General features: G+C 39.1%; 1 protein-coding gene across 6 annotated transcripts in view; it reads right to left on the reverse strand.

Annotated features, from left to right (window-relative positions):
- The window catches only part of CFAP20DC (CFAP20 domain containing), a 263548-nt gene extending 241575 nt beyond the window's left edge, over positions 1–21973 (reverse strand). For 2 of the 6 annotated variants that reach the window (XM_070738142.1, XM_070738143.1), the window contains exons 1-2: positions 21588–21902; positions 7358–7429 (exon numbers count right to left, since the gene is read on the reverse strand). In XM_070738142.1, the coding sequence (XP_070594243.1) occupies positions 7358–7378 (21 nt within the window). In that variant the 5' untranslated portion in view covers positions 7379–7429; positions 21588–21902. Of the gene's footprint in view, positions 1–7357; positions 7430–21587 lie in introns of those variants that run through there. The other 4 variants (XM_070738145.1, XM_070738144.1, XM_070738147.1 and 1 more) reach the window with 4 other exon arrangements.
- Positions 21974–22850: the final 877 nt, after the last annotated feature.

The following is a 22850-nucleotide window of genomic DNA, read 5'->3' on the forward strand; positions in this document are numbered from 1 at the left end:
TGTTGTGATTCTTTTTGCCAATGTGTAAGACAGAGCATTTGTTGGTTGAGATTTGAAGCTGCCAGTTATCAGACCATTGTGACACATGGCATAGGTCTTTATGAAGAGTTGAAGTATTATCGGTGGTATTGAATAGTTTAATATCTATTGATTTCCCTTGATCGAGTTGTGTAGTCCATATGTTTTTGCAGTGTAGGAGTTGTAGGTTGCAGGATATTTTTTTTCTAAAACCAAATTGTTTGTTGGAGAATAGGTTGTTAGTTTTTAGGGAGGGTAATGGATTGATTTATGATTGATTCCAGGACTTTGCAGGTGACACAACAGAAAGAGTTTAGTCTGTAATTTTCAACATTATTTGGATCTCATTTTTTAAGACCTGGATGACTGTGGCTAGTGACCATAAGTTAACTAAGAGGCTAGTCGTGAAGAATTTTTCAAAAATTAGGCTTCAGCTATGGTTGCGGAGAGCTTTTTAACGTAGATCATCAGGTCCAATGGACAGAGTTGTTTGGAGGTTGTGTAGTGCTTTTCCAACATTATCTTCTGTAAAATCAATTTGTGTTAGATTATTGCAGTTGTTTGTGATATGACTAGGAAATATTGGGCATGAGACATTAATTAATAATAATAATAATTTATTAGATTTGTATGCCGCCCCTTTCCGAAGACTCGGGGCGGCTCACAACAACGATAAAAACAATATTATACAGGCACAAATCTAATATTAAAAAACCCTAAAAACCCTATCATAATTAAAAACCAAACAGCACATACATACCAAACATAAATTATAATAAGCCTGGGGGAAAGGTGTCTCAAATCCCCCATGCCTGGCGGTATAGGTGGGTCTTAAGTAGTTTACGGAAGTCAAGGAGGGTGGGAGCAGTTCTAATCTCCGGGGGGAGTTGATTCCAGAGGGCCGGGGCCGCCACAGAGAAGGCTCTTCCCCTGGGGCCCACCAGACGACATTGTTTAGTCGACGGGACCCGGAGAAGGCCAACTCTGTGGGACCTTATCGGCCGCTGGGATTCGTGCGGTAGCAGGCGGTTCCGCAGGTACTCTGGTCCAATGCCATGTAGGGCTTTAAAGGCCATGATCAACACTTTGAATTGTGACCAGAAACTGATCGGCAGCCAATGCGGGCCATGGAGTGTTGTAGATACGTGGGCGAATCTGGGAAGCCCCACAATGGCTCTCGCGGCCGCGTTCTGGAGTTTCCGAACGCTTTTCAAAGGTAGCCCCATGTAGAGAGTAGTAGACATTGCTGTTTACAAAGACAGAGCCAAAGAATATATGAAAGAGGTTGGCTTTAATGGCTTCATCATTTTATTCTTTACCATTTGGTCCTTTGAGGGATGGTATGGATCTCGAGTCTTTGAGTTGGTTGTTTACAAAGTTATAGAAAGTGTGTGTGGATTTTGTGCGCAGAAGGTTTTCTTCTTGATTGATGTGATAATTGGTGCATTTGATCTTTAATTGGTGGGATAGATTTTTGTAGCTGCTTTTAAGGTTAGCAAGGTAGCCAGTTTTGTTTTTCCACCAAATGGATCTTTTTTTGGATTGGAGCTTCCTTGTTTTTATAGGTAATTTGTTTTTCTTGGTTTTGGTGATAATTAATGAAACATATAATTTAATGACTCTTTGCATTTCAAACAAAAAGCTATTGTAATAGTCTTCAGCAGTATTATAGTCAGAGAATAATGATTGCCAATCAAAAGATGAGCGGTCAGCATCTATGATATCATAGTTGGCTTTTTAAAAGTTGTAATTGGTTATCCTATTTTTGTGGTCATTTTTCTAAGGACAAATATTGAGACAAAAGTCAATCATGCTGTGGACACTGTTGGAAAGGGGCTCTATTATTTGTAGTCCATAAATTGAATGTAAACTATTGCAGAAGATGAGATGAAGACAATTGCTGAATCTAGTATTGTTTGTTACTACCTGTTCAGGCCCTAGATTAGTAATAGCATTGTAAAGAGTTGAGTGTATGGATTCGGTTGAACATTAATTTAGGATCCAGTTAATATGAGATAGGTTGAGGTCACCAAGCAAAATAAAAGGGTGTGGGTATGAGGCTGCCCATGTTAATAGTGAGGTTAGTTTATTCGCATGTGTGATGTCATAATCAGAGGCTTTGTAGCATAGTAAGAAGTGATATTTAAGGTTAGTTCGCAGATGATGATTTCTGGAAGATCGAGTTCATGTCTAACTGGATATTTTTAAGGTTTAGTGATGTTTTGTAGAACATGGTGATTCCATCTCCTCTATGGGTTTCATGATCGGACCGGTAAACGTGATAGTCTCTTACTGTGATAATGGAGTCAGAGAGGGATGCGTTCCGCCATGTTTCACAGACAAATATAATGTTGAATTTAGCAGTTTTTAGTAAGAGGAGGAGTTTTGTTTGCTTCTTGCATTCATTAGTTTGCATTTAAGATCAGCAGTGGATGATATTGAGGAAGTAAGGGATGTGCATATCTAATTTTGTGTAATAAGGGGTAGGTTTTGGGTGATGGGGAGTTAGATGGTCTATGGTGGATTGCGGGACTTAATTTTGATGCATTGAATCTCTCATTCAATTCAATACACCAAAAAAGATGAACACAGAAAGGAAAAAGGCATAATGACTCACTCAGGCCACTATGAGAAATTAAAGCCTTTAAAAAAAGGTTCATCTAATGCCCAGCCCAAAGCACAAGGAAATAATAAATCTTCAAGAGCATTATTTGATAAGAAATTGTTATGGGAATACATGGCATGCTTAATAAATATTTTGTTTGTGAAGGAAATAAGACTAGGATTTCTGATGGCCACTCAATTGTTTAATGTTATTACGTTTAATGTTTAAGGAACTGTAAGGACATTAGAGTTGTGTTGTGGGAGTTGTGAATGCAAATGATGCTTTATTGTTGGATGAGAACCGCAATAACTTGCAATGTATTTGGAAAAATTGTATGCTGCGTGGAATATGAATTTAAAAATTAAGTTAACAAAGAAGGCGGAGAGTGGCTGACAAATGAATGTGGTTTGAATATAAACTTGAGTGATCAATATGAAAGACGTTTGTTGGTATGTGTTAGGCATGCAGACAAAATGATTGAGCATCAAATTGCAAAACCTGGTATGTGAAGGATGAGCTTCTTCAAAGCAAGGAGAATAAAACTGTGGAGGGCAGCATACAATTAATGAGATCCTCAAAGAGAAAGTAGCGAGCATTTTTAAAGAGGAAAGTGTAGGAAGCTATAGTAGAACCAAGGAAGGTTGTTAAGAATAGAGACATAGAAGTAAAGCAGATCGTGTTGGTAAAAATTAGATTCCGCTCCATTTCATTTCCTCTTATCTCATGTGTTTACGATTTCCTTCTCATTTTCCATGCTGTGCAAGAAACTGCTTATCTTGAAAGGGAGTAGCAGTGAAAGGTGTAGAATATATTGAATAACTACCGTAGTATGGTGAGTCTGTGGCTTTTGCTGCTGTTTTGTTGGATGTTATTATATTCACATCTGAAAAAGGTGTTGATCATTATTTGGGACTGACAACTGCATGTTAGGATTATTTTTTACAATATTATTTTTTACAATATAAATTGTTACACTCCAGATTGTGCAGAATACAGCTGTGAGAGCAGTCATGGGCTTACCTAGGTATGCCCATGTTTCACCAACACTCCGCAGTCTGCATTGGTTGCCGATCAATTTTCGGTCACAATTCAAATGTTGGTTATGACCTTTAAAGCCCTTCATGGCATCGGACCAGAATATCTCCGAGACTGCCTTCTGCCGCACGAATCCCAGTGACCGATTAGGTCCCACAGAGTGGGCCTTCTCCGGGTCCCGTCAACTAAACAATGTCGGTTGGCGGGCCCCAGGGGAAGAGCCTTCTCTGTGGCGGCCCCGGCCCTCTGGAACCAACTCCCCCCAGAGATTAGAACTGCCCCTACTCTCCTTGCCTTTCGTAAGCTCCTTAAAACCCACCTTTGTCGTCAGGCATGGGGGAACTGAAACATCTCCCCCCGGCATATACATTTTATGAATGGTATGTTTATATGTATGTTTGTTTATTAAATGGGTTTTTTAAATATTTTAAACTATAATTTAGATTTGTTATGAATTGTTTCATTTTGTTGTGAGCCGCCCCGAGTCTGCGGAGAGGGGCGGCATACAAATCTAAATAATAAATAAATAATAAAATAAATAAATATAGAGGTAATATTTGGAAACAGACTGTTCCAGAAAAAGTCTTAAACATTTCCCCCCCTTCGTAACATTCTTAGGGTAATTTGCAGTTTACAGATGTAAATCATTTTTAAAATAAACCAAAATATCCTGGGACAATTCAAATCCTGAAATAAACTGTTGTCCAGAATGCCATATCCAGAACATTGAATATTTTAAAATACTATAGAATAAACTATTTCTGAGTTGCTTCTATATTTTATGTTGGTTTTTAATATTAATATTAATTAAATTAACTGTTTGTATATAGAAAATTGGGTATTTAGTTTTACAATTTGTGAAGCTAACATTTTGCATTGAGTTTTGAAAAAAAAAAGGGAATGAATATATTTGGCACTTATTATTTAATCACTAAGTAACTTCTCCTGCTGAGAAAAAATAACTTGTAATAATATATTCTATATACCAAGTGCCAGTAACTGTAGCTTTAGAGTGTAGAGTGAACTGAATTTTCTTCAGTGTAAACTCATTACCATAATCTAATCTGAAGGCTATCAGCTATGATCAATCCCACTTAATAAAAAATCTAGGATAAACCAGTCCTGCTGTTTCTTCCACTCTAATATATAGGAGTGGGTTTCAATCTGAAATACAAATACGATCACAACCACTGCCAATTATCAGCGTCAGATTGGATTTTACTTCAAACTCTCATAGTGACAAAAAGGGATAAAAAGTCTCCTCAAAACAAGCTGTGTACTCTTAAATATTTTGGAGCTCTCTGCATAAATTCCTTTGCAACAACTTTGACACGGGAAAAGTTTATTTTTATTCATTTAGCTATTAAATAAATGTTTTCCCCAAAATAAGACATCCCCTGATAATAAGCCCAATTGGGCTTTTGAATGCATGACAATAAGGCCAAGTGCTTATTTCAGGGTTCAAAAAAATATAAGACAGGGTCTTATTTTCGGGAAAACAACCTTTAAGAGATTTCAAAATAAAAATATTTTCCCATGGAAAGTATATATACTTTATTGCAAAACCTTATTATAAATCCATCTGGGCCCTTAATCTGTTTTCAAAAATCAAAGCTTTACTCAATCTTTTGCTGTTTATTCCAAAATAATTTTAAGTCCTTAATTTGTATTTAAAACTTCTTTCACTAAAGACTGAAGGAAACTCACCCAGTGCTATAAAACATGACAACGAAAAGGTTCCTAATAGCTAAAAACTGTTAACAAGCAATTTCCAAAAGTGATTAGAAAATGAACTATGTAAACCCACTGTCCTTTTGAACGTGCCAATCACAGTTTGAATTGAATTGATTTGAGTTATAATTATTATAATTAATAATTATTTAATTAATAAATAGATTTGAGGAAAAAGATCGCTATTCTCTCTTCTCTCATAACTCTAAACCAGTGCTGGCATGTGAGTGTTGCCCTAGCTTAGTCCAGTGTGCATGTGTATGCCAGCCAGTTGATTTTTGGCTTGCACAGAGGCTCTGGGAGGGCATTTTTCGCTTCCAGAGAGCCTCCAGAGGGATAGGGGAGGGTTTATTTACCCTACTGCGGCTCCAGGGAAGCCTTTGGAGCCTGGGGAGGATGAAATATGAGCCGACTGGGCCCACCAGAAGTTGGGAAACAGACCATTTCCAGCCTCCAGGGGGGCAGGGGACGCTGTTTTTGCCCTCCCCAGGCTCTGAATTATTGGTGTGGGCACTCCCGAATGTGCGATAGCACACGCCCACGCTCTTTCGGCACCCGAGGGAAAAAAGGTTCACCATCACTGCTCTAAACCCACCAGAGAAGGCTATCCTGCAGTTTCTTTGTAAGCAGCTTTATCTGGAGTACTTATGGATGTCAAGTCCTCTTCAAGTATTGTCATAATTCCAGAGAGGAATTATGACAATACTTGACCATTCTTCTTTCTGTGGCAGTTGCGGTGAATGTTAAAAGCTATCACACTATTATTTCCTCCTTCTCTAAGGAATGCAAGGCAGAATATAGTACCTTCGAAGACACCCTTTTTTCCATCTTTATAACAAGCCCTTAAGATTGATTACACTAATAGGGAATGTCCGACTCAAAGCCATACATTGGATTTTGTGAAAAATGAGATTTTTAATCTACCATTCTATTCACTACCCCCGTGATGGTAAACCTATGGCGCATGTGCCTTGGGTGGCATGTAGAGCCATATCTGAGGACACACAAGCCATTGTCCTATGTCAGCTCCAGTGCACATATGTGCACTGGCCATCTGATTTTTAGCCTTGGGGAAAGCCATTTTCACCCTCCCCAGGCTTCAGGAGGCTTCACTAAAGCTGCCAGATTGTAAAAAACGAACGGGCAAACCAGAACTTTGGGGAGGGGGAAGACTTCTGGTTTCCTCATTGGGCCATTTTTTGCACTCCAGAGTCTTTAGGGAAGTCTCCTGAAGCCTGGGAAGGGCAGAAAATGGCCCAACGGGCAAACCTGAAGTCCATTGTTCCAAACTTCTGGTTTGCCCATTGGGCTGTTTTTTGCACTCCAGAGACTTCAGGAAAGCCTTGAGGGTGAAAAACAGTCCAACAGTTCATGTGTTTGTGTGCATTCATGGGGATATGTGCATGCGCAGTGTGGCACCTGTGAGGGGTTGTGGGCTGGCATGAGCACTCACTAGCGCGCACACACACTCCCATTTTTGGCACACAAAAAGAAAAAAGTTTGCCATCACTGTACTACCCTATGGGGGTTGTTGCCATTATCTTTAATTCTTCTAAGACAAGGGAAATATCTTATGAATATGCAGTTTATATACAATGTGTACTAAGAGTGTTAAGCATATAATGTTTATATAATTAAATGAATAGTTGAAAAGTAATAGTAATTATGTCTGGAATGCACTGTCAAAGATTTTATATCTGCAATTGTCACCCATAATGTTGATTACTTCCTGATTGTAATCTTGTCTTTGTTTTCACATTTTCAGGACAAATTTTTAAAAAGTAGAAAAGCTTGAGAATGACAGAAACCAATTATAAGCAGTTAAAAATTTGGGGACACCTATTCAAGTTTTCAAAGAACAGAAAGGTAGAGACTATTTACATAACTTTTCACTCAATATTACACGTTAGTATCTTTTTTTATTTCTTTCTAAATAAGGACAAAATAGCAGAAATATTTCTCCCTTACCTGATATTCATTTTTGAACATTTTAGCAACTGATCAAATGATTTCAAAACATCAGCAAGCGATTTGGTTCTTCTAAAAGTTGGCAGGAAAAAAAAAGTCAGATTTCATGCATGGTTTAACTAAAAACAAAAAAGCAATATAATTCAGCTGTTGATGATTGATTGATTGATTGATTGATTGATTGATTGACTGATTGGACTTATATTAATACTACTATTATTCTCTAAAATAAAGTAAACGTATATTTTTAAAATTTTGAACCTGCTTGTTCAAAATTAGGTTCAGGTTCATTATTAGCAAAAACAAAACTAGGTGAGCTAATATGTTCACCTAGTTTTCTAAACAGCACATCTCCAACTATTCTACAGTATATTAGTACTAAACAATTTAGACTCTAACAACTTAAATAGCATTATATGTAATGTAATGTTTGTATTGTATATGTAAATGGTAAATTCTAAGAAACATTAAAAACATAACATGACTGAAAAGTACTAAATCACTTTCATTAAATCCTATTAAAGAATGTTATGAACATTTGAACGGAAGTATTTTTACAGAGTTTACAGCTTCTTTGATTCTAGTGAAACATATTTCTTTCTTCTACTAACTATGCCATTTATGTATGGATAAATACATTTTCAGAATCCGAATATATAAGCATTCATTTTACAAAGAAGGCGATTTAGAGAAGAAGCCAAGGAACTTCAAAGAATTTGTGACTATCACACTATCTCATTTGATTCCCAAACAAAATATCTTTCTTTCTCTAGGGAGGGGGAAGATCAACCCTGAATGCAAATTCCTTAAAGGCACCACTTCACTTCCAGATATAAAATATTTGTGCATATGTAGAGCAATACGCAAACCATCTACTCCTTATCATAATCTTTGCCTGGAAGTCAAACGTAGGAAAATTCATTATATTCACGGGAAAGCTACAACTTGATTTATATTTATTAATGCACACTTATATATTCATAAAAATGTAGCTTGAGGTGATGACCGGAATGCATGAATAAATTACCACGAAAGGCTACAAAAAGCCATACCCCATAGCCAGTCGTGTATCTTTTATTAGTATTTCTTTCTTTTGCAATCAAACTCAACCACATTACATATTAGAAACCATACCATCCATGTGCTGTACCTGGCTCCGCCTACATTGTAGCTTTCATTGTCTCCAAAATATGGTAGCTTTGGTCACAAATACTTGCCTGAACTGAAATACTCAAGTGTAAAAAAACAACAAAACCAGAACACACGAACAAATACCCAGACGACATTTATCAAACAGGGTGTCAGGATGGCTCCACTCCGTATTTAAGAAAAGTAACATTCAGAGTCCATTTTGAACTTCAAAATGCATCAGAAGAAAAGCAACATCTGCGGAAAAAGGCGCGATAATTGCCACTTGCCCCCCTTTGGGAAACAATCAATCCCCATTGCCCATGTTCGTCAGGTGGACACATCTTCACCGTCATGTCATGCTTTTGGAATGCACGCCACTAACAGACCTCCTTATCACCTCTTCTCAGGAGAAACGAAACTCCCCTGGCCTTCACCAGAAGAAACGAAACTTACTAGGGCCCCTCTGGAAAATTTCCCCTCCCAAATCCCAAAACACCTACCCCCAGCCCCCGTTAGTTATGACAGCTGAAGCGTAGTGGAAGCATTCTGTGCATGTGCAGAGGGTAAAAGAATCCAAACGGGTCCGGGTGGTTGGGCAGAGCTTTGTGACTGGCTGTCCGATGACTGACAGGCACCAGCAAACCGGGAGCTTTTCACCCCTGGTCACTCAGAAAGGATGAGGATGGCTATCTACAGTGGTAAAACATGTTATAGGAAGGAAGGAAGGAGGGAGGGAGGGAAGGAAGGAAGGAGGGAAGGAGGGAGGGAGGAAGGGAAGGAAGGTGGGAGGGAGGGAAGGAGGGAAGGAAGGAGGAAGGAGGGAGGGAGGGAAGGAAGGAGGGAAGGAAGGAGGGAGGGAAGGAAGGAAGGGGAAGGGAGGGAGGAAGGAAGGAAGGAAGGAAGGAAGGAAGGAAGGAAGGAAGGAAGGAAGGAAGGAAGGAAGGAAGATTTCTGATGCTCCTTGTCAGCTTTCTACAAGGAAATTCAATAATGAAGTTGGAGGTCATTCCCACACTTCCATTTCTCAATTTATGTATGAATATATGTTCGAAATGAGGCCTTAAAGGGGTGCAGGTTGTCTAGTACAGGTAGTTCTTGACGTATGACTGAGCTCAAAATATCAATTCCTAAGTAAGGGATTTTGCTCCTTTCTTGCCATGGTTGTTAAGTCTATGACTGCAGTTGTTAAGTAACAATAGTAACATGCTTGTGAAGTGAATCTGGCATCTCCATTGACTTTGCTTGTCAGAAGGTTGCAAAAGGGGATCATATGACCCCAGAACAAATACCTTCAAAAATACATACTAGGTGCCATCACATGACCAACAAATTCAATGATGGTAAGTTGGAAAATGTTCATTCCACTTTTTTTCAATGCCATTGTAACTTTGAAGGAGCACTAAACAAATGCTTGTAAGTTATGAACGTCCTATAAGCCAATAAATGGCAGAATTGTATGTACGAAAATTATGGAAACCCACTGAACATCTAACGTTATGAAAGGATATGCATGTAGATATTGGTCTTTTTGTTTGTTTCCCACGTTTTGCTCAGGAATTCAGGCACTGGTATTAGGAACTGCAAAGACCATGTCTACATATTTAACATCTGAACAATAAAGCCAGACTGTCTTTTTATATATATAAAAAAAGTAAGCATATGTTTGTAGAACAAATGTCAGCCGTTTACACTGAGCAGTGGCACCCTCCAGAATCTCTGCCATTCTCCAGCATGACCGAGACTCCTTCCTTCCTTCCTTCCTTCCTTCCTTCCTTCCTTCCTTCCTTCCTTCCTTCCTTCCTTCCTTCCTTCCCCCCTCCCTCCTTTTAAAGATCATGATAACTTAAGTTTTATTTCTATATAGATAGTCATCCTCATCTTTTCTGAGTATCAGTTAGAATATTCATGACTGGGAGAGTCAGTGGTAACAGGATCAGCCAATGAATAGGCATAGCAACTCAGTCAGCCAATAGGAGCTAACTATTTCTGAGTCTGTGCAGATAATTGAAACTGAATACTTAAACTTAAGGTTGGGCATGGCTCAGCTCCACCCTCTGTACTCTCCTCTCTGTACTCTTCCACTCTGAACTCTGCTGAAATGAAACTAAACAGTTCTCTGCTGCCTGTAACTGATTGAAGAAGAATTTTACTTGTGGCATTGTAAATATGTATATTATTACGTTTACAAAGAAGTTATTGAATCCAGCTGAATCAGTCATGTGTGTGTTTCTGGTTTTGATTTTGCAACATGCCTTTCATGTCTAAGGTGGGTCTAGAACTCATAGTCCCTCTGGTTTCTAGCCGGTTGCCTTAACCATTAGACCAAACTGGCTTTTTTTGGTATGTTGATATGTGATAGCTTACGATAAAAGTAAAAAGAAAAAGAAAAAAAACCCCAACCCTTTGATGACGTTACCTGGTTTTCCATTTCAGAAACATTATAGAAACCATAAATTAAAAACTTAATATACAGATAGGTTGGACTATGAATCATGTCTGGGAGTAGAAATCTGTCTTTCAGTGGAACACTATCCTGTTAATTTTATATTAACTACAGTATGGCAGATTCTATATTCCCAGTTAAGCTCATGTGCTATATTAAAAGTACATGCTTTTTAAGGCAATAAAATTGTATGTTTTTTTCAGCCTTGGTTGAAAAATGAGCAAATGGCTACTTTATAGCATCCTATAAAGATGTCAAAAGCTGCCGATTTATTTGAAAAATATGCTAAAAACTAGAAGCATTTAAAATTCAAGGTGACATAACTTCACTGTGTTTCTGCTGGATGAGAAGCACTTTTTATCAAAATAAAAGTCCTGAAATGTTAGGTATCAGGGAGTCTGCAAATCAATTTTGTATACATGTTTATACAATTATATACTAATAAATATAAGCCTGTACATGCTTTAACAAAAAACCCATCTTTAATCAAGTACTTGAGAGGGAACAGCTTTGTTTATTTATTCATAGGATTTACAGAGTTGCCCAAAACAATATGATTCTGACAGTATTCAACAAAACAAAAAGACAAAAGCCATATAAATATACAGTACACCAAAAAAATGAATGTTAAAAAAACGCAGTAAATAAAATGGCAACAAAACATGAGAATAAAAAACTAAAATCACTAGGATCCAAATGCCTGGAGAAAAAGCTAGACCTGGGGGGGCTCAAGGTTGACTCAGCCTTCCATCCTTCTGAGGTTGGTAGCTGGGGGCAATATGTTGACATTATATAACTGCTTAGAGCAGGGGTCCCCAAACTTGGCAACTTTAAGACTTGTGGACTTCAACTCCCATAATTCTCCAGCCAGCTGTGCCAGCTGGAGAATTCTGGGAGTTGAAGTCCACAAGTCTTAAAGTTGCCATGTTTGAAGACCTCTGGCTTAGAGAGTGATGTAAAGCACTATGGGATGGTGAATAAGTCTGCTATTGCTATTCCTGTAGTGCAATGGCCCCCAACTTTCTGACATCAGGGACCAAAATAAATAAATAAATTTTGGAAGAAAAACTTTAAAAACCACTATAAAAATTTGTGTCACCAAACAAAGACTGAATGTACCAATTATTACATCATCCAAGAAGAAAACCTTCTACGGACAAAGTCTACTCGTGCCTTCTACAACTTTGTTAACAATAAACTCAAAAACTCTAGACCCATCCCACCCCTTAAAGGACCATGCAACATAGACCATAATGATGAATCAGTCAAAGCCAACCTCTTTAACACCTTCTTCAGCTCAGTCTTTGTTAACAACAATGGCTCATGCCCAACATTTCTTAATCGCACCACAAATAACCTCAATGATCTTACACAAATTGATTTTACAGAAGATAACGTTAGAAAGGCATTACACAACCTAAAACCATCTTTATCTATTGGACCAGATGGACTATGTGCATACTTCTTAAAAAAGCTCTCCTCCACGTAGGCTGAACCTCTGAGCATAATTTTTAATAAATCCTTCAGTACTAGCTCCCTACCCACACTATGGTCACTTGCCACAATCATCCCTATCTTCAAAAAAGGAGATCCAAGCAACGCTGATAATTTTTTTAAATTTTTCTTCATACAAACTTTTTCAATACATTACAAAATACCTTCATAATACAATACAGTATCGAGTTAGTAATACTGTATATTAATAAGTTAATAATTAATACAGTTAATAATAATAATATAATACAGTATCGAGTTAGTAAGCCAATTATAATTGCCTTCATCCTGTACTATATTTGATCTCACCCAGCAGCTTCATATACAGTATGTGTGACCAAAGAAGATGGAGAAGGAGAAACTTGAGGCTCCCTGAAAAAAAGCCAATGATTTAACTAGTGATGTGATGCTGTCGGTTCGGACTGGTTCTCACATACCGGTGGCAGAAATGTGCCCCTGCTCACTGAACCAGCAGCGATGGCTGGCTGATCACACCCCCAGACCAGTTCTCCGGTCACCTCTTCCTGAAGAGCGGCTTCTTTGGAAGCCGCCCTTCAAGGAGTGGTGATAGTACAGGATGAAGGCAATTATAATTGGCTTACTAACTCGATACTGTATTATATTATTATTATTAACTGTATTAATTATTAACTTATTAATATATTACTAACTCGATACTCTGCGCACATGCGCAGAGGGTCATTTGCATGATGTGATGGAACACATACTTCCGAAGCGATCAAACCAGTGAGGAAGGTTATTAGAAGCCACCCCTGGACTTAACCCTGATTGGAACTAACCCAGAAGAAGGAAGAAAACAATGCCCCCATTCCTAGATTATGAGCCACTGCCAGGCCAAATACAGTAGATACCATGGTTGATGGTATCAAAGGCGACCAAGGAGAGGCAGGATTACTGACAAGCACAACCAAGTTATCATAGTCCCCAACTTCCAACCACAACTGAGCCCAACATTTCTGTTGTTAAGTGAAACATTTGTTAAGTGCCTTTTGCCCCATTTTACAACTTTTCTTGCCATTGTTGTTAAGTGAACCACCAAAGTTGTTAAGTTAGTAATACAGTTGTTAATTGAATCTGGCGTCCCCTTTGAATTTGCTTGTCAGAAGGTCACAGAATGTGATCATGTGACTCCAGGACACAGCAACAGCCAATTCCCAAGCGTCTGACTTTTGATCACATGACCCAAGGGGATACTACAGTAGTCGTAAGGGTGAAAGATGGTCATAAAACACTTCTTTCAATGCCATTGTAACTTTGAACGGTCACTAAATGAACTGTTGTAAATTGAGGATTACATGTGCTATATGATACCCCAGTCTACATCCTGATTGAAAGGAGTCCAAATACTCTGCTTCCTTCAGGAGCATCTTTCAGAGCTGGCGGCAGTGTCTGCTATCTCAAAGAGGCATTTACAACCACCCACATCCATCCATATTTTCCCTTCCTTGGAACCTTAACAAGCATGCAGGAGGGACCCAGTCCTAGCATACAAATAGCTCTAATAATATTGTCCACTCATCAGTGTGTCAACTCTGAACCTGGCTGGAGCCATTTTGCTCTGCCTCACAGTTGCCACGAAACCTGAGAGAGGGAAGGGATGGGGTGAATTAAATAGCCCAGCTAACAGTCAAAATAAAGGTTTTCCCTGTGGGAACCAAGGTCATCGTTAACAGGTGGCTGATGAAGGGGGAGAGGAGCTTGCCAGCTGTATTCATTGGATAATGTGACTGATAACACCTGGGAGGGAAAAAGTTTTACTCTATCAATTACGTGAAAGCCATAGGAACTTTAATAATAATAATAATAATAATAATAATAATAATAATTTATTAGATTTGTATGCTGCCCCTCTCCGAGGACTCGGAGCGGCTCACAACAACAAAGAGTTGGTTTTCACCGGCTATGCCGATATGATGTATCCAATAAACATGTTCATTGAGGACTCTACCTGCCTCAGAGTTCTGCTTTCAATCAGACTGCTGACCCATTGATGGGCTTCAACTCATCCTAGGTAACACACAAGACTTCTGCCTCAATCACCTCCTTCAGAGGAGAGGATGGCACCTCCATAGGATTTGCCCAGCTGGAATCCAACAATGCAAATCTGAATGATTTTATTCATTGCAGACTGAAAATAGTACTCACAGCTACTATAAAGATGTTCTAGCAATCTCTCTTCGCCTATCTGTAGTAAGAGCTAGACCACCCTGAACAGGGCCAGTGGCTGGTACCCAGAGGATGTAATAAATGCAGTGAAATATGACTTTTTAATTTGCAAGCTACAAGAAAATTACTTGTTACTTAGGGCTAAAAAAACTCTATAAGTTAATACGCCTTTTCTTCTAAATAATTCATTTAAAAATACATAGACTTACATCTTATACTTTAGTCTTGCAAAAACAACAACAACCTACATTAAAATTTTATAGCAAGACCTTTTCCTGAAATTTAATCAAAGCTAGTGATTTCTGAAGTAAATTTAAGCAGTCTGCAGCTTTGTTATTAATAGGATTAAAATAGAATATTTTTCTTTGCACTTGGTATATTAATTATGCTATAGAAATAAATAAGAAAGCATATATTCTCCAACATGATATAGGTTAAAAGTACCCCTCTTTATTATTGGAAGCACAGATACTCCCAGTTAGCATGATGGCATGGCTGAGAGATTTGAGATTACATAGCAGATGAAGACTATATGGTAGCAAAATGCTATGGAAAGTTCTAAGAAATTGCTGCATTATAAGTGGCCTTCTAGATTTTTGCCACTCAGACATGGTATGCATAATTATTGTGATATATAATACAAGCATAACATTTATAACTCCTATTATTCCACTTCTCCAGTAACTACAAATTTTCACTGAGAAAATAAAGTCATCTATTTTTCTTATCTAATAATTTATAGCAAATATTTCAAAACATTACAAATAATAAAATTTGCTTTTGCGTTCACACTTTTTATAAAGACCGAGGATCTGTGATAAGCACAATTTAACTCACACTAAAAGGGTGAAATTATACCAATTTCCTCTGCTTCTTCTAACTTTTAAATCTTAAGATTGAATAATGCTTTTTAAAATTAAGCATAAATATATTAGGTGCAAATATATAAACACTATAATTTTCTTAGTGTAGATCTTTTACTAAGCTACATGTCAACCTAGTACAGTACTGTATATGTATAATTATAAAACTACTGTATCAAATGCAATAGATAGGTAACTTTGAAGTCTTAAAATCCACAAATTTTAGTACTTTTAACTGCAGTTATGCAGAAAGTATTACTGTTCAGTTTCATTGTTAACACTATATATTTACATCCAATAAAGGAATGACAACTTTATGTCACAGCAATAGTACAGTAGAAGTTGACAATTTGACAATTTTATAGCACATCAATATGTCATAATGCAGGAAACATAATATGCAGAGTATAAGCTAGGTTTTAATATGGCAGTTCCACTGCTTTTTAATGTAAAATAGCTGCATAAAGACACCAGTGCACAATGGGGAGCAGGGAAAGAATAATTTCTGCAGTTATTTTAGCTAAGATTGGTGTCTTAGGTAACTTAGAAGAAACTTGACTGAAGTAAACACAACTTTTTCTTGGGGGAAAGTGTATTATAAATGGTTGACCAGACAAAAGTCATTGAACTTTGATGTTGGCTTTGCCTATTTGATTGCAGTTGGTTTGTTTGGACAAAGTATAATATATGAATTCAGCGCAATCGTATATACTATTGCTTGTACAGGCCCTATATTGTATGAGACATCCTCTCATATAACTATACATACATATCTACCTATCTACTCGCCAGGGAATAATCCAAGAGGACAAAATAGGATTTGTATAATAGCACTTACATGGTGAGTTTAACTGTGGAAAATCCACTGTTTGCAAATTAGAGTTGTGCACATTTTGAAATTATTGAAAATAAATGTTCATGCAATGCCAGTACTTCCCTACTCTTTAAGAGGCCTAACTTCCTCTTGAACCTGAGAAAGTTATTGCTACTTCTAAATTTATATTCACTTTAATCAGTGAAAGCCTTGTGCACGAAGCCTGAAAAAAGCCTTGAAAGCTTTGTGCACGAAGCTTGTTTAAATGAATAGTAAAGAGTTGCTATACTTGGAGACCAGAAGCATTTCTTCCCAATAAATACCAAATGTGCACAATCTTAATGTATTTTTGTGCACACCCACAACTAAGCAGATATTTGAATAAATAAGCTATGCATTATACCATAAAGTGGAATTGCTCCATGATGTACATTCTAAGGTTTACTTAGGATAATTAGTACTACTGCACTTTTAAAAATTTAATTAGCTTGATCAACAAATATTGTTAGGTAACTGTTCTTCTCTCCCTCTGTCTTTATAAAAACTTCAATGTTGATTTATTTACGCTACTGTCAGAGAAATTCAAGATTTTAGGGTTTTTCTTTCTTTCAGGTCAATAAGAAACACTGCTGGAAGCTAAACTTTATTGAACTCAATTAAATTCAATTAATTTCAAGGTAAAATGTGCAAGATCAGTTGACATGGCTGTCATGCACATTTTGCTTCAAGAAAACCTTAATTCCAGTTGTTGTTTTTAAGGCACTGGGTCATGCTGGAAAGTTACAAAGCATTCAGAAAGAGTTCTTCAATTTCAACAAAGATGCTGAGCAGCCCACACTTCTGCATAATCTACACTGACTTTCCTCCCTGACTGTGTGAATAATCTATATTGGCTTTTCCTGGAAGTTGTCCTAAGATGAAAATGATGAAGATCAGTCTTGTTCATACAATAATTTTATTTCCCCCTCCCTGCTCCAAATGGCTTGTTGCATTAAATGCAATTGTTCTTTACGCCCATAACATGAAAGTCAGCAACTAGGAATAGGATCACTTTAAAAAAAGAAGAATCCGTATGTCATATTTGCAAGACCGTAATGTAATCTAGCCCAACATTTCTATTGCTAAGTGAGATGGTCGTGAAATGAATTTTGCCCAATTTTGGGACCTTTCTTACCAGTTTTTAAGTGAATCATTGCAGTTGTTCAGTTAGTAGCACTTTGTGTTGTCTGTGTTGTTAGAAGGTTGCAAAAGGGGATCACGTGACCCCAGGACACTGCCACTGTCATAAATATGAGTCGGTTGCCAAGCATCTGAATTTTGATCACATGACCATGGGCATGCTGCAGCAGTCTTAAGTATGAAAAATAGTCCTAAATCACTTTTTTTAGTGCTGCTGTAACTTTGAACAGTCATTGAATGGTTGAAAGTTGAGGACTACTTGTACTTAGTCCTCACCAGCAAAGAGAAATAATGTTAAGGTTCCTGTGTAAGTATGTGTGTGTGGGGGTTCAATATATCAGTAAACCAATATGTGCATAAAGGAAGCCATATTTCCACATTCGTAAAATTATCAGATCCCTTTTTACTTCAACCAAGCTTTTTATTGATTATATTCATGGCTCCCTAAATATCCCTGTGAATGCTGCTGGAAATAATCCTTTCTAACTGAGCCCAAATTACTAAATTTCTAAATTGTACTAAATTGTTCTAAATTGTGTCTAAATTTTACTAAATTGTAAAAATTTCTAAGATATAAAACTATTATTATTATTATTATTTATTAGATTTGCATGCCACCCCTCTCCGAAGACTCTATTCTACTAAGGTGTAAAAGCAAAAAATGAAACATTCTTTAAAAAAAAAACTTTATATCAGATTAGTATTAACTTTATATTCCAAAGTGATCAAAAACTGATAAAGACTTTTCAATCAGACAAACCAATTAAATTTACCTGTCCTATAAGATTAGAAGGGTTTGATTAACTAAAAAGGCACAGAAACCATGTCCTATGTACATAAATGGCTTGTGTCTACACTTTTATTAACTTTGAATAGTTATTGCCTTTTAGAAGATATATTTCATACTGGGAGCAGTTGCATAACAAAATTTGGGATTGTCCTGGAATGAGCAATCCAACATGGCACTCACAGGAAACTGTCCTGCATCAAACACTTCTAGCTCAGTGTCTATTGAGATTCTCAGTCATCCAGCTCTTGGTTGTCCCAAAGGTGCTTTTTCAATAGGTTACTGGACTTTCTGGTTTTTCTTTAAACACATTTAACTTCTCATCCAAGAACTTCAGCTCCCCACCATCCAGTCAGAGCTCAAGAAGCTTTTTGGATGAGAAGTGAAATGTCTTTTTAAAAGTCCAGTTGCCTCTTGAAAAAGCACCTTTGTAACTTCTAGCTCAGCGCTTCAGAGAACCTGGAAGAATTGTGCACTTCAACTCCCAGAATTCCTTAGACCAGTGATTTTCAACCTTTTTTGAGCCGCGGCACATTTTTTACATTTACAAAATCCTGGGGCACACCACCAACCAAAATGACACAAAATAAATACATACATACATACATACATACATACATACATACATACATACATACATAACCCCCTCGTATATACAATCCCATGTAACATCCCCTTATAAATACAGTCAATCATCAATCATCCCTACTCAACTTTATATCTCATTTCTGGGTACTTCTCCTGTCTTTCCCCCTTTTCTCTCTCATGTTTGTCATTTCTCTCTCTTCCTCCCTTTTTCCCTCATTCCTTTTCCCTCTCACTTCTTTTTCCATCCCTGTCTCTCTCCCCCTCTTATGTGTGTGTGTGTATACACACTGGAACCATTTCCAAAATCAGTTGAGGGCTGGGGTTTTTTCTCTTTTATTCTTTTCAAAAAGAGGTGTGGGCTGGGGGGCATTTCTTATTATTTGGGTGCTTTTTACCATATGCTTCAAGAATCACCCCTCTCTCTCTCTTTTGTTTCTCTCTCCTCTCATTCTCTGCCTCAATCATTTCTCCTTTTTTCTCCCCTTTTTGTTCTCATTTCTCTCTCCTTTCCTCTCCCTATCTGTCTCTCTTGCTTTCTCTCTCTCTTGCTATCTCTTTTTCTCTTATTTTCTCTCTCTCTCTCTCTTGTTCTCTCTTATTTTCTTTCTCTCTCTATTGTTCTTTCTCTCTCTCTCTTTCTCTCTCCCTCCCTCTTTCTCTCTTTTTCTCACTTTCTCTCTTGTTTTCTCTCTCTCTCTTGCTTTCTCTCTCTCTCTCGTTTTCTTTCTCACTCTTTCTCTCTCTTGTTCTCTCTCTTGCTATCTCTTTCTCTCCCCCCTTTCTCTCTCTCTCTTTCTCACTTTCTCTCTATCTTGCTGTCTGTTGCTGTCACTCACTCTCGTTCTCTCTCTGTTCTTCTCAGCGGAGGCCAGCGAAGGTGATATTCAATGTCGGGAGCGCACGAGCGGTTGCGCGTGCTCCCTACCCCCCCTGCTAGCCGCTCGGAATATTCAAAATAAGAAAAGCCTTCACCGGCGAAGGTTTTTCTTATTTTGAATATTCCGAGCGGCTAGCAGGGGGGTAGGGAGCGCGCGCAACCGCCCGCGCGCTCCCGACATTGAATATTACCTTCGCTGGCCTCCGCTGAGAACGGAGAGAGAACGAGAGTTGGGCCATTTTTTGTCTCCTGCGTTCCGGGTGCGGGAGGAGCCACGCCGAAAGGCAGGAGACAGCGGAGGAGAGGGGGCGGGCGGGGGGCAGCGCCGAAAGGCCGAGGGGGCCGGAGGCACCGTGGGGAGGCAGGGGCGGCTGCGGCTCCCTTCCCTTCTGCTGCCGGCGCCTCCCCGCCCCCCCCCCCCCGCGGGCTGGCAGGGAGATGAGGACCGCGCTTTCGGGGAAGCGACGGTGCTTTGGGGAAGCGACGAGAAGCCATAGGCGCGAGGGGGCCGACTTTCAAAGCAACCTTTGCCGGCCTCCCGTGGGAGGGTGCCAATAGCGGCGGCGGCGGCGGGGGGGCAATAGCGGGGGGGGCGAACCGCCTCGCGGCACACCTGACCATGTCTCGCGGCACACTAGTGTGCCGCGGCACACCGGTTGAAAAACACTGCCTTAGACATCTTGCTTCCCCAGCTTGCTAGCTGAGGAATTCTGAAGTCCAGAAGTTTAAAGTGGCCAAGTTTGAGAAACACCGCAGTCTAGCTGTTTATAATTGCAGCTTTTCATTGGTCGGTGGTTCTGACCATTTCTCCAAAATATTAATTTTGAATTATAAATTAGGTATGTGTGGGAGTGTTGGTAATGGAGGATATCACTAATTCATATAGAATATACAGTAAATTCATGGTTAATATTGGGGGTTTTAAATTGACTTTTATTATTGTATCTTATTATTGTGTCTTTGATTCTTGTAAGACACCCAAGTCCACTTGGAGAAGGGTGGCCTATAAATTTAATTAATAGACAACAGAATAAACAATAGAAATAAATAAAATAAATAAAATATAGATCAGCAACCTCAGTTTATTTATTTATATTACTGCGATTTATAAGCCGCCCAACTCCTGAGGGACTCAATTAATTTTGGCTGAGAACTTGGCACTCCAGAGTGTTTTCTGAAACAGCCTTTTTCTCAGTTCTCAAGGGAGCAGGGTTTTTGGTTGTTGTTTTTTGCCTTTTATTTAATGAAGGACTACTAGCCTTTGCAACTACTGTATTGTACTAAGTCAGCTTGATCAGTTGCGAAGTAGGCCATTTCGTCTGGTTCTGGATGGTTTGGGGCTGTTTAAAAGTTGCAAACTAAAAAAAAAAAAAACCAACAGGCTAATTACATTGTAAGGCACCTGTCGTTTTCTTAGCCTTGAGTTTTTATTTCTTAACTTCCAGTTTTTACATTTTATTTCGGTGAAAATAAGGTCACTGCGCATTCGATCTTTTTTTAAAAAAGACTTTTCATTGCCCCACCGCCTCAAGCTGGGCCGGCCCTGGTCCCTCCTTTTTAGGCGGCTGCGACCCGGGGAAGCGCCCCGTCTGTTTTCTAACCAGCACCGGCGGCGAGAAAAACCAACCCCAAGGCGCCTTCTTGCGCCAAGAACACCGAAGAAAACAGCAAACCTCGTAGCTCTTTTAAATCCTTTTCATCCATCACGTCGCGGTCATCCCCAATTTTTTTTTTTTTTAAAGCCGCTGCTTTTCCATTGCAGCGACCCTTTCCTATTTGACTAGGCTTTAAAGGCTGCCGGGCAGGTAAGCGTGCCCAAAGTTGCGCCCTGGAGGAGAGACAAGAGAGCGACCGCAGAGGGCCTTACCTGCGCGGCGGCGAGGGAAGAAGACATGAAAGAGGCCAAGGCCGCGGGGAGAAACTTGAGCTTGTTTAAACCAGCCTAGCTGGCTTCACTCATGGCCTCTCCGCAGGTAGAAGGACCAGAGTCCGGCGGAGACGGTGCGCGCCCATCCGCCCGCGTTGCCCAAAGATATCCCCGCGGGTCAAGATGGCGGGAAGAGGCCTGAAAGCAGCGAGGGGAAGAATTCGCGGCGGCCTTCCTTCCCGTCCCGAGAGCTTGCTTACGGCCGCGCTCCACTGCGCGGCTTCGGCAGCTGCCGCCCGAGCGCCGCCAAGTCCCGCCAGGAGACGCGCGATAAGCTGCCAGAGCCCGCTTTGCCTTGTGTTTGGGCTGCCATGGTGACACCGCCCTACCAGCGGCGAGGGCGGTAAAAGTTGCTCCTCTGCTTCGGAACCGGGGCTCCTGAGCATCTCTGAGTTGCAGGCCAAGGCCAAGGAGAAGGCACCCGGTTGGGGAAGGTTGCCCCTAGATAGGTAGGTAGATAAGATTGATAAAATGTATTTATTTTGTTTGTTTGTTTATCCAGTACAAATTGGTAATACACATAGATATAATATAGTTTATATATACTGCTCAAAAAAACAAAGGGAACACTCAAAGAACACATCCTAGATCTGAATGAATGAAATATTCTCATTGAATACTTTATTCTGTACAAAGTTGAATGTGCTGACAACATGTGAAATTGATTGTCAATCAGTGTTGCTTCTTAAGTGGACAGTTTGAATTCACAGAAGTTTGATTTACTTGGAGTTATATTGTACTGCTTAAGTGTTCCCTTTATTTTTTTGAGCAGTATAATAAGATGGGTACTTTATACACTCCCAGTCTCTATAGTATCATCACCTAATGCCCAAAACTTTGCCATTAGACTATCCACTGTTGACCTCTCCCGGTTCCAAAGAGGTCAGTAAGGGGCATGCATAAGTGCACCAGAGTGCCTTCTGTCCCCTGTCCTACTGTTTCTCTTTTACTAGTATCATGTATATAAATATTATTATATCTCTGTATACCACCTATATGTACTTGACAAAACAAACAAATAAATACTGATAAGAGGGAACATTAGGTCAGGGATGGTATGCACACTGATGCCCTTATGCATTATTATTATTTTATTATTATTATTTATTAGATTTGTATGCCGCCCCTCTCCGAAGACTTGGGCAGCTCACAACAACAAAAACAGTACAAATCCAAAATTAAAAACCATTTAAAACCCTTAAT

Source organism: Erythrolamprus reginae, chromosome 2 (genome assembly GCF_031021105.1).
Source record: "Erythrolamprus reginae isolate rEryReg1 chromosome 2, rEryReg1.hap1, whole genome shotgun sequence".
Classification (NCBI taxonomy): Eukaryota; Metazoa; Chordata; class Lepidosauria; order Squamata; family Dipsadidae; genus Erythrolamprus; species Erythrolamprus reginae.